Raw genomic sequence first — 13,179 nt, 5'->3', positions numbered from 1 at the left:
TGGTATCCCCACAGAATAAATATATGTCATATAATAATCAGGTTCTGAAGGAATAGTAATACAACTAAGCCCTCTCACAGTATAAAATAATACTGACCCAAATGGGTAACAGACACCCCAACTTGTTTCGCATTCACTTCTTCCAGGGGTTTAATCTGAAATGTCTGGTAGATGGCGGTCCTTCTTGACTCTGTCTATCCGCCGCTAGACATGGTCAGGACTATGGAAACAGCCGTTCTACACTGTTTATGTACAAGTGAGAGCATTAGCATATCTGAGATGGGAAAAACCCTCTGAAAACCTGACAGCAAAGGGTTGCAGGCACAGAGCACACACACCCAGATGGACTTCCCTGGTAGGCGGATAGAAACTATGGGAGTGCTCAGGTGCTGCGTGGTTACTTAGTGAGTCAGGAAATGATCACGTAGAAATAAGACATGTATACAGGGGGACCGTAATGTAACCATGTCTGCTTGTCTGAAGTGGACCCTCCTGATTGTCAGCTCCATGGCGGGCCACCTTGCAGGTAAGTTCTTCATACATTGTAGTCTCATGTGATACGTAAAGCTCTAGCAGGACGCAACATGACGAAGAAGCAACCATTTTCCATGTAGCAGAGCTGAACTTGATATTTCACTGAAGCACCTGCAGTTCAGTGTGAAACAGCCAGCTATGCAATGTGATATGATAAGGAGTTAACTTGTGCCTGATGACAATTTTAGCTCTACTACGTTGAACAAACAAATAGGGAACAAGAGTCACTTAAAAAACAGGGTGAAAGGAAAAGTATTGCATACAGTACATGGTTTGATTTTCATTATAGGGACTCTTTCATTACAGATGTCAGTAAAGACCTAGAGTTAAGACAGAGACACACACAAGTGCCTTCATGACAAAGGACAGCTATATCTGCGCTAGGCACATACCTGTAAGTTTATACATGAATTTCCTATGAAAGATATGACAACAAGGAAGTCGTTCTTATGATAGCACATAGGCGTTGGAGCTGATCGTGAGACCTCTTGCACACGAACGTTGTGTGCCCGTGGCCGTATCGCGGTCCGCAATACATGGGCTCCGGCCCGTGTGCACTCCGCCTCACTGATGTGGACCCATTCACTTGAATGGGTCCGCAATCACGGAGATGCGGAACGGAAGCACGGATCAGAACCCCGCGGAAGTACTACGGAGTGCTTCCGTGGTGTTTCTGTCCGTACCAACACACCGCAAAAAAATGGAACTTGTTCTTTTTTTTGCGGTGCGGACGGATCACGGACCCATTCAAGTTGAATGGGTCTGGATCCGTCCCGGATGCTGCACTGACGTTGCCCGTGCACGGAACAGATGCACAACGTTCGTGTGCAAGAGACCTGACTCCTTATGTTACCTTCTACCTGCTCATGACGTAAAAGCTGAGCGTCCCTGCAATATACAGAAATGATATAAAGGATCTGCAGAATGTAATGTCTGGCAATAGGATTACATGAAATTTCTGTACCAGATAAATTTTTTATATATCACCTTAAAACCCAGCAAGTGAAATCATGTGATCAACTTTTTCTGGTCCACGGGCCACAATAAAACTACTTGGAATAAAACTATTGGGTGCCCTTGGTCTAAAGCCACCATACATTGTGTAAAAGGGCAAGTTCCTAATATTATGATTGGGATGATTTCCTTAAGGGGTTTCTGTCATTTTCTTTCTCGCCTATGACAGCACCCCTGGAGAGACCGCCTCCACCTCCTCAGGACAGGAAACAGGAACCAGAACCGCCTTTTTAAAGGCGGGATCATCCCCTCTATCTCCAGTTTTGTTTCCTGTCCTAAGGGGCAGGAGGGAATCGGATCCGCTGGAAGAGGTGTTAGCAAAGAGCTGCAGGGGCCCCAGCTATTGTAACAGTGTGTGGAGGGTTACCCCGTGCAGTGTAAGTTCTCCTCTGGGAGCCACTGGAAAAGTCTGGGCTCCCTTCTCTATCCTTACACCTTCCGTCCTCCTTCCCGGTTCCTGAGAGGGTCCTGACCTTCCTTGGCTCCTGCGATCCTCTGCGGTTGTGTTCGCATGTTCGGCCGCCGGCCCATGCGTTCACTGTCAGGTGCTTCAGCCTTTACTTCTGGGTTGTGGCGTTGGGAGGAAGCTCTGCTTTGAACCGGAAGGGGAGGGATGCCAATTTAATTTAGCAGATCACCCATGGATTAAACGATTTGTAACGGCAGTGTCTAAATTATCTCCAGTATGTAAAAATAGAGTTCCCCTCTGGGATTTAAACTTGGTCCTCTCTGCTCTCACTTCTGAGCCTATCGATAAAATCTCCCTGAAGTTGCTCACCCTTAAGCTTGCCTTCTTTCTGGCCATTACCTCAGCTAGAAGGGTCAGTGAGATTGCTGCCCTCTTGGTTGACCTTCCCTATTTGGTGATCCTGGAGGATCGGGTAGTGATTTTGCCTGATCCTTCTTTTTTTCCAAAAGTCTCTTCACGTTTTTATCGTTCTCAGGATATAGTGTTACCTTCCTTCTGTGCTTCCCCAAAAAATAAGGAGTCTGAATACCACAGTTTGGATGTTAGGAGATGTATCTTCCAATATCTAAAGGTCACTAAGCCTTGGAGATCCTCCTCACGTCTGTTAATTTTGTTTCAGGGAGCAAGGAAAGGATTGGCAGCCTCCTCTCAGACTATTGCTAGGTGAATTAGACAGGCCATTTCCTTGGCCTACTCTTCTAAGAGAGTTATTTCGCCCTCGGGGGTTGGGGCTCATTTTACGAGATCAGTCTCCACATCATGGGCAGAGAGAGCTTCAGCCTCTATAGAGCAGATCTGTAAGGCAGCTACCTGGAGCTATCCACATAAATTTTTTAGGCACTATAGACTACAGTTACCTTTTAATGAAGGTCTTTCATTTGGTCCTAAAGTACTACAGGCTGTGGGTCCCACCCTAGAAAAATTCTTGCCTGTTCTCCAGGGGTGCTGTCATAGGCGAGAAAGAATGATTGGATTACACTTACCAGTAATCGGTTTTATTTGAGCCTATGACAGCACCCGGTTAATTCCCGACCCCAGATAATTTCTGTAGAGGGGTGTATATATGTACATAGGTATAAAAAAAAAAGAGAGATATTAAGGTGTGTTGTTAAGACGTTTTGTTTTTAGTTCTTGAGAAAAGGACTGGAGATAGAGGGGATGATCCCTCCTGAGGGTCCATTCACACATCAGCAATTTCGTTCCGCAATTTTGGTCCGCAATTCCGTTCCCCAAAAAAATAGAACATGTCCTATTCTTGTCCGTAATTGCGGACAAGAATAGGCATTTTCTATTATAAAAGTTTTAGAATTGCACAAAAACGGGGGGCACACTGGAAAAAAAAATAGCAGAGTTAAATTCATGTGACATTTGCACATGTATAATGTCAGCCTGTTTAATAGCAAAAATTGTGGTGACAGAAAACCTTTAATTGGGGTTTCTGATTTTCGTAAAAACAAATTAAAATCATTGCACGGGCCCGTTCACAAGGCAGCTTTTGCTGCCAAAATTTGTGCTGCAGATTCTGGTTTAAAGCCACACCCACCCCAAGAAGGGACATGTCTCTTCTTGGCGCAATTTCCGGTATACAAAAGCGTTATTCTGACTAATACAAGCAATCCAACGACAGAAGGTTCAAGTTCCCTGAGGGGATAAAAAAAAAAAAAAAGGTAAATGAAGTTTTTAAAGTCATGAAAACATGAAAATATTGAAAATTCAAAATCACCCTCTTCCCATTTATCACATAAACATGATTAAAAAGCTAAACATAAACAGTATTGCAATGATAAAATATTGTGATATCACACATGGTAAATGCCATAAAGAAAAACATGGACATGTTTTTTGATCATGTCAAACACAAGGTCATCATAGTGAAAGCCACCCGAACAAATTGAATGGGGCCTTTAACAATTACAACTCATTCCGCTAAAAGAAAACCCTTATACAGATAGGTCAATGGAAAAATAAAAAGTTATGTCCCTTGGAAGTTGAGGAGAGAAAAATTAAAACATAAAGGTAGATTTATCAAACAGTTATAAAGGAAAACTGGCTTAGTTGCCCATAGCAACCAATTCGATTTCACCTTTCATCTTTCAGAGCTCCTTGGGAAAATAAAAGGTGGAATCTAATTTGGTTGCTATGGGCAACTAAGCCAGTTTCCATTTAAACCCGTTTGATAATTTTCCCCTCGTAATTTCCAAAATTGCACCCTGAAAGGGCTAAAGCCATTCTGTCCTCAGCCTATACAGTATGGTATGGGGATAGTACCACTCTCTTATTAGCCCAAATGGCACAAAAACTTAGTGTGTCATTTGGCTAATAGGCTGCATTACATAATACAGTGGAATTTGGCGTATTCTCTCTCTGCAAAAGTCATTGAGATGCTATTAATGATCTTTGTCCTACAATAGTATGAGTGTAAATCTTTTAGTCAAAATTCAGACTGTACAAACAAAATCAAACTAATCAACAATTCAACCATAGGAGAGAGGGCCCTGCTCACAAAAGCTTACAATCTATGAGCAAATTAGGATGTCACAAAAGGTAAGTGTTTTTTGTACAATGGTCCGGTAATCTTTTATGGAAAAAAACACAAAGTAATTTACATAAAGCTGCATGAGCCAGTGACCCAGCCAGTATCTGTGTATGTATGGAGTGCATTTGAATGTATGGGTTACAATAGGGAGTGTCAGCGTAGAAGAATTAGATTATGAAATGTGATAGGCATGCCTAAAAAATATGGTTTTAGGGCACGAATTAAGTTGGCCATACACATAAGATCAATGTCAGCCAAATCTAAGGTGTATGCGGACTCTCACCTTCCCCTAACATCAGATGTCGGGGAGGTACGAATCGGAAAAGCTGGATTTTAGCTTTGTTCTCAGAAAGATAATCTACTGGTAGAGGGGTCTGGCAACAGCTTTCTCTCCTGTCACCATTTACTATATATGCATGATTGGCTGAGCCCAGCATGCATAGATATAATTGAAAGATCTACACTGGTTCTGTGTTTTGGTTCCTTCCTTATATCGTTTTTGATAACAAACACTTGCAGCGGGCCCAGGAGGAGTGGATGTTGTATGGGAGTGGTAATGGCTCTGGCAGTGGTAGTTGAACCCACGAATCACAGTGGCAATCTTCACACTGGCACTCCCTAGAGCCGTGCAGTGACAGGGGGGTGCACCCTTCCTTCCCTTGGGCAGACCCTGGTGTTAAGGCTTCTGCTTGGTAGTAGTTGGGGTGCCCTCAGTGTTAGGTGTTGGTCTGGATGCACAACAGAAGAGCAAGTGTAGTGACCAGTGATTGGTGCTGTCAGTAACCAGGCCAGTTGGTATCAATAAATAAGCCTCTCTTTACTAAAGTGCAGGATAGTAGTATTACATACAACAGTAAAAAGACACAATTCCAAGTAGATCACAGTGCAATTCCTCCCAATGATACCATATGGACAGCAGCAATGATGAAGATTGTAGTACCCCAGGTTGAGGGGTGAAGATTTAAGATACTGTTGGCCAGACCATCTCAAAGTGTGGCAGGGTGTGTTAGCAATGTTCCTTCTCACAGCAGTAAAGTCTGTGTACCATAAACATGCACAATACCTTGCTGGCTGACTCTAATGCACAGCCTTGTAGATACTGGACCTTCTGATGTCCTTCTCTTTGGAGCACTTTGATGATAAAGTAGCTTCCTTGTCTGTAGAAGTCTCAGAGATGAAGGTTCTCTGAGCTCGGGCCTAGCTCTGGGGAGTTGCACATGTATGTCCTCACTATAGCACATCTAGAACTCAACTCTCTATTTACTAACCAGGAGGTGGACCCAAGCCAATCTCCTGTAAATCTAAGAGGATGATCCAAAGTTGTTAACTCTAAACTGTATATACAATGCTATTAGGTATACAAATGCAATAAATCAGAACATTTCTCTAAACAGTATTGCCATTTTGCAGTAACCCTGTTTTAGGGTACTGCACATTGATGTTTGATTAAGGGCTGTAGGGACCTTTTACATGGTCCAATGCACATAAACTTAGATAGCTAGCTCACAGTAATTTGCATGTACTTTTACTAAATCTTATACATAATGTAAAATCCAATGCAGCCTTTACATATACATAAATGACTAAAAAACAAAGTTCATACAATCTATTTCATAGACACAGTCCCTTTAAATGCGGAGCTTTCGCATATAAAAAAGATATAAAATACTAAAAATGTATAATTTCCTTTGTGTTGGATGTATGGTTAGTAGTGTCAGTTTGTATTTAGTTTGGAAAATGCTTTTTTTACTTTTTTATTTTATTAAAAAAGTCACACTCTGCCTCACCCATCTGACTTCTGTGTAGGAAAAAGAGGACCACCATATTTCTTATTATAATTACTACATTGATAAATCTCCTGCTTCCCGTCACACAGTATACTATAAAACTGTCTGCCTGCAGCCACCACAAGGGGGAGCTCAGTGCATATTTATAGAGTTACTATTGAAATCAATAAAAGCTATAGAATCTCTGAGCACCCCATAGTGGCGGCTGACAGAAAATGGAGTGAAGTTAAAGAATTTCCCCTCCCCCTGGGCCCCATAGCAGTCATGTGGTCTGCCTCTGTTGTAGGTACACCACTGGTTTGCTTGTTTGTTGAGGATTGGTGTCACATTTACACCGGGCAATTATTGTACAAACACTCATTCCAGCTAATTGCACCGATTCTAAGCCTGTGTAATAGGAACAGTAAACTATGGATATAGGAAATTAATCAGATTTTTTGGGTAATGCATTCTGGAGAAATGGTGCAGCTCCAAGTCTTGGAGATGGGAGTAGGAGGTTCGAATTATGGAGGAGGTTTTTTATAGGAAGAACAGAGAACATGATTAGGGTGGTAGACAGAAACGAGTGAAGAGATTTAGGCTGGGTTCACACCTGAGCATTGTACAGCGCATTCCTAAGCGCTGTAAAATGCTCAACAGGCAAGAACCAATGATTCCCTATGGGCATGGTTCTCACCTAAGCGTTTTACAGCGCTGTAAAACTCCCTACGCCCCAAGAAGTACAGGAGCTTCTTTGGGGCGTAATGTCGCGCGTTCCCACACATAGACTTTCAGGAACGCGCGACAATGGAAAACATACACGGCTCTTGTTTCCGGAGCCGCGTATGTAAACACCCGATAAAATCGCGCATACAGAGTATGCTCAAGTGTGAACCCAGCGATAGAGAGGAGCAGCACTGTGGAGTGATTTATGAGTGACAGGGGTAAGTTTAAATTTTTTAGTAGACGGACAGATAGGTGAGCCTGACTGCTATGTTTACTATATGTATTGGAGAGGGGGGAAATGGTAAGCCATAATGAGGAGTCTCCAAACTACACCAAATGTATTGTGTCAAATTACTTTTTATTAGGAAATATCACAGAGCTGAACGTATCAAAGGAGTCGTTAAAACTGTGCCCTCACAGTGCCGCATCTGTAAGTCTATAACAACAAATAGACATGAACAGTTTGTCTTATATGCCCAAAAGTTGCACCTATGTATCAGAAGGTCAGTATAGGACCAGTGTAGACTGCTACTGATGTTGAGGTTCTTTCCAGACCCAGAGGCCCCCAAGCTTTCTGCTCTAGCCACTCACCCAACTGTCACTAACTGCTCACTGCTTTCTCAGGCACAGCCGATCAAAAGTGGGCAAAGATGTGGCTGGGCTGTGGGGTCCTAATGTCTGCCAATAGATCACGTACTACTGCACCCAGCTAACATGGATCAGGGTGAAAAACTGCAAGCAATGCAATGCATAAGCATACCACCCTTACAAGTTTAGTGAGCGGGAGGCCAATTAATATTGAGCTGCAGTAAACAAGAGTGGATCAGCGCAACAATGAGAGTTATCTGTTCCCACAGTCGGAAAAGGAGGAATTCTGGAGATGTTTTTGAGGTGTAGTTGACATGAGAGTGCAAGTGACTGAATATAGGGGACAAAGGAAATATCAGAGTCAGACATAAAACTAAGACAGCAGACTTGATGCCTAGGAACTATGGTAATACCATATACTGAATTGGAAATATCAGGATTAGGTATGTTATTAGGTTTTGGAAACCATTTTTGTAAGATTCAGTTTCAGAGAGAGCGAGAGGTCATGACGTTAAGTACAGCGAACAGAATCACAATTTAACATGGCCTTAGCTGAAAAACAGCTTGTAATCTCATATTCCAGGTTTTTATAGCCATACAAAGTGCAGTTTTACAGTTTGTGATGTCACACAGTCATTTTACACGCAAACATTACTGGGTTTCTTGCTGTGGTATGCCAGTTAACTGGGAGTTTACATTATATAATTCCAAGAAGCCAAATTAAGTGGTGTGTGAAAATCGTTAATTTCTAACGATAATTTGTTTTCCCTTAGTCCTAACAGCAGCACAGATGGGGTTAACTGCCCCTGTGGACTGGTAGGACCGGCGGAATTTTAATGAGCCCAAGAACCAATAAACGATCTTCAGCTCCCTGAAAGGGAGGAGATCACCCCCCAGCCCACCGTGTTTTTAACAAGCATAATGTATTTAGGGTGGGATATTTGTGTGCTGCTGTTAGGAATAAGGGAAAACAAATTATCGTTAGAAATTAACGATTCCCTTACGTCCTCAACAGCAGCACAGATGGGGAGATAGCAAGAAGAATCCCCTAGGGAGGGTCCTCATGCCTGGCAGAACTAAGAATAGTCTGCCCAACAGCCGAAAACTCTGCCATCCTAGCATCTATCCTATAATGGGAGATGAAGGTTGACTCAGAGCTCCAGGAGGCCGCCTTACAGATCAACTCTAAGGGGAGGAGTCTTCTCTCCGCAACCGAGGTGGAGACCGCCCTAGTAGAATGGGCCCTCACAAACTCGGGAGGATCTAAGGATTGGGAGACGAAAGCTTCCATAATGGCCTCCTTGATCCAGCGACTAATGGTGGCTTTAGACGCTTTACGGCCTTTAGATTTACCGGCAAACAGTATAAGAAGATTCTCATCTATCCTGAACTCACTAGATCTATCCACATAGATCTGGAGGCCTCTTGAAATATCCAGCGGGTCTCTAGCTGGAGTATCAGAGGAGGAGGCTGTAAACAAAACTGGTAAAGATATTACCTGATTGATGTTCTGGAAAGTAGGCACCTTAGGCCTGAAGTAAGGTAAAAACTTCAGGAGTACTCTATCCTGTAGAAAAATAATGTACGGATGATTTGCGGAGAAAGCCTGCAATTCAGAAACTCTTTTGGCTGAAGCTATAGCCAGAAGAAAGACCATCTTTAAAGTCAAAAATTTAAAATTTACCTCCTCCAAGGGCTCGAAGGGGGGAGATGCTAGCCCCCTGAGCACTACTGAAAGATCCCACTGGGGGATAGGTTTCAGTATAGTAGGCTTTAGTCTTTCAGCTCTCTTTAGGAAGTGTTTGATGAGTGGGTCCCGAGAATGTGGCCTGTTGAGACAGGCCGAGATGGCATAAACCTGTACCTTCAAGGTAGCTGGAGATAGGCCTCTATCTAATCCATCCTGAAGAAATTGCAGTATCGCAGGAAGGGGCGGATCTGCAGACGCCACCTGTCTGGAATCACACCATGCCTCGAAGATTCTCATGATCCTGGAGTAGGCCTTCTTTGTAGACTCTGCTCGGGAATGCGACAAAGTTCTCAGGACCGACTCGGAAAGCCCTTCTATGTTGGGAAGGGACTGATCAACCTCCAGGCTGTCAGGTTGAACCTGTGCAGATCTGGGCAGAGGTGAGTGTCCCACGACACCAGGGTCTGCTCGGGGGGAATCTCCAGTATTGTCCCCGACTCATCTGAATGAGCTGGGTAAACCAGGATCTTCTGGGCCAAAACGGTATGATGGCTATTACTGAGGCCTGATCCTGACGGATTTTCATCAATACCCTCGGTATCATGATAAAGGGAGGGAAGATGTAAGCCAGCCTGAACCTCCACGGTATTGACAGAGCATCTATCGCCAGGGGGTTGTCTTCCCTGTAGAGGGAACAGAACCTCATCACCTTGGCGTTGAACCTGGTTGCCATGAGATCCACTTCTGGCATACCCCATCTGTGAACTAGCTGCCTGAAGATCTCCGGATGCAGAGACCACTCCATGGTCGGTAATCCTCGACTTAAGCGGTCCGCTATCATATTGAGGGAGCCTCGAATATGAACGGCAGATAGATGGGAAAGGTTCAGCTCTGCCCACCGAAGAATTACCCCGATCTCTGACAGAAGGGGCAATGATCTTGTGCCTCCCTGTTTGTTTATATAGAGGACTGCAGTCATATTGTCTGACTGGACTTTCACTGCTTTGCCCCGGATCTGAGGCGCAAAGTGAAGGAGGGCTAGCCGGATAGCTCGCATCTCGCGAAGATTGGAGGAAAGATGCCGCTCCAGAGGAGACCAAGATCCCTGAATTGGGGATCCGTCCAGGTGAGCGCCCCAGCCTACAAGGGACGCGTCTGTAGTCAATATGTCCCAAGCTGGTTGGGTCATAGACTTCCCTGCTGGTAGCTGAAACCACCATCTGAGGGAATTTCGGGTTTGACCGGACAGGGAGCACAGGGAATCTAGCCCCGCAGGGCTGCCGTTCCATAGGTGTAAGACCTCCGACTGAAGAGGACGGAGGTGCATAACGCCCAAGGGACCGCATCCGCAGCCGCTGACATGAGCCCCAGCATCTTCATGAGAGTCCGGATAGAGACTCGGCGAGGGACATAAAGGACCCTTGCCAGGTCCTGAATCCGCGCTCTCCTTTCTGGAGTCAACCGGAGGGACATCTCCACAGAGTCGACCACGAATCCTAAGTAATGGATTGAAGTCGATGGGCTCACATTCGACTTCTGCCAGTTGATAATCCAGCCTAGGCGGAAGAGAAAGGAGACGGCGACCTGAAGATGGTGGGTAAGGATCGGAACTGAAGAGGCTATGAAAAGCCAGTCGTCCAGATAAGGAATAATAGTCAGTCCACCTGTCCAGAGGACAGAAAAAAACACGGTGGGCTGGGGGGTGATCTCCTCACTTTCAGGGAGCTGAAGATCGTTTATTGGTTCTTGGGCTCATTAAAATTCCGCCGGTCCTACCAGTCCACAGGGGCAGTTAACCCCATCTGTGCTGCTGTTGAGGACGTAAGGGAACCCAACATTATCTGAATAGGCGAACCAATCCAGTTGTATATTATACAGTGCACATATGCATCACAGACACAAGAGCAAGCTTCCATCTCTGTTACTTTCATTTAAAGGGAACCTGTCACCAGTTTTATGGTGTCCTAACTAAGGGCAGCATAAATAAGTGACTGATTCTCTAAGCAAAATGCCGGGTCACTTTCTTTAATTGACCCAGTCAATCTGTCAACATCTTGTATAGAAAAGCTCCCGTTGATAATGATGAGTCATGAATATTCATGAGCTCCTGACTCTCCCCGCCCACCTGCTGCTGAGTGACAGTTATTTTCCATATAAATCAGCAGCGGGTGGGCAGGGGAGTGGCATTAGCATGCGGCATGTGGCATCTTTGTGTGTATATTATGAGGTAACCATCTGTCACACCAGTAAGTGAATACATCTAAGGTACTTTTTAGTAGTTAATGATTGTATATAATCAGTTATATTATAATCAAATATCCACATGACAGGTTCCCTTTAAAGGGAACCTGTCAGCACAAAAATGGCCTCTAAACTGTCCGCTGTACCTTAGAGCTGATGTCATCTGGTTTCTAATGATGTCGTCGCCTGATGGGCATGATCACTGTAAAACAACTTTTATTCCGCCACCATCTGTATGCAAATGAGGATCTTGAAGTGAAGCTTGCTGCCACCCGCTCCCCTCCTTCTCTTCTTGGTTGAATGATAGACTTTTTAGTTTTCCTTCATGGTCAATCAATCCCTTCTTTAGATCTCGCAGAAGCTCCAGAGAACATTATCATACGGCGCATGCACCTCTCTGGTCCTCCTCAGAAACCAGTGCTGGCCAAGGTGTGAATGTTTTTTTTAGATTTTCATACCTATTCAGACCGATTTATAAGCTGGTAAAAAAAAGTCATACAGTGATAAACTCAGGCCTAAAATCTGTCCTACGTTTAGGGACAATATAGAATAATGTATTCTTATTTATTTTTTTAGCTTTTGCTAACATTTATTTCTTTAAGATACAATGCACTGGATCATATGGCTTGTACAAAGGGTAGTATGGATCTTATCCTACTGTGGTTACGTTATTGCACTATTAATATGATGATGCATGGAAAATAGTTGGGAAAACCTAATGGGCAAAGGTTAAGAATGACTTTTCAGTTTGATCCTTGATCGCATAGTATTCCAGCACATGACCAAGCAATATTGTGTAAAAACAGGACTGTGTTTCTCAATCAATATAGGCAACATTTTGTGCCCTCATACACACAAATGCATTTCTGAGACCCTAAGGCCCACATAACTACTGGACAGCATTTCATGGGAGGATGTACCATATATGCAATGTGTTCAGCAACACAGGGGTCCAGAATGTAAGGAGGGTCCATCGCCAACCTAAAAGTACCTTGTTACTTTACATTAGATTGCAATAAGGGACTGAATTGATGAGTTTAAAGGCTCAGGATGACTAGTCAGTAAGATTTAAGGGGGTGCTTTATGATGAGCTATTGGAGGTCAAGGGGTCCTTATATAGTTCTTGCACAGGGGGCTTCCGCTGGGTGTGTTTGCTACTGCCCAATTTGTATATTATTTCATGATTTGCTACTATTTGGACATGACAAAAATCATTTAAAGGGGTTGTCTCACTTCATGAAAAGAAAATTGATCTTTCACACAGTGATCAATAAATTTCCATCATTCACCATCCAAAAAGATGGGAGGTTTTAAAAGTTGCATATGTTGTATACAGAAAAGCTTCAGCTCACCAAGCTTACTGCGGCTGTGTACGGAACCCCTAGACCTGGAATTACATCCAAGAAAAAAATATTCCAGCATCCAAAACCGTAGGTTAAATCTTTCAATATTAATCTCATGCTTCCATAGAACCGACCAGAATCACATGAGGGTCAACGCATTTTGATGTGTTGTCTTAAGCTAGGTCTACACGACGACATTTGTCGCGCGACATTTTGTTGCACTAATGTCGCGCGACAATTTTTATAATGGCAGTCTATAGTGTCGCACTGCA

The 13,179-nt window shown here is 43.8% G+C and overlaps 1 protein-coding gene across 2 annotated transcripts in view; it reads left to right on the top strand.

Moving 5' to 3' along the window:
* Positions 1-400: 400 nt before the first annotated feature.
* IFNLR1 (interferon lambda receptor 1) overlaps positions 401-13,179 on the top strand; it is a 99,345-nt gene continuing 86,566 nt past the window's right edge. The window contains exon 1 of one of the 2 annotated variants that reach the window (XM_044286134.1): positions 401-526. In XM_044286134.1, the coding sequence (XP_044142069.1) occupies positions 466-526 (61 nt within the window). In that variant the 5' untranslated portion in view covers positions 401-465. The remainder of the gene's footprint in view (positions 527-13,179) is intronic. The other variant, XM_044286135.1, reaches the window with a different exon arrangement.

The sequence above is a fragment of the Bufo gargarizans genome, chromosome 3, assembly GCF_014858855.1.
Source record: "Bufo gargarizans isolate SCDJY-AF-19 chromosome 3, ASM1485885v1, whole genome shotgun sequence".
Taxonomy (NCBI): Eukaryota; Metazoa; Chordata; class Amphibia; order Anura; family Bufonidae; genus Bufo; species Bufo gargarizans.
The sequence above is the reverse complement of the archived record's forward strand: the minus strand, read 5'-3'. Positions and strand labels throughout refer to the sequence as shown.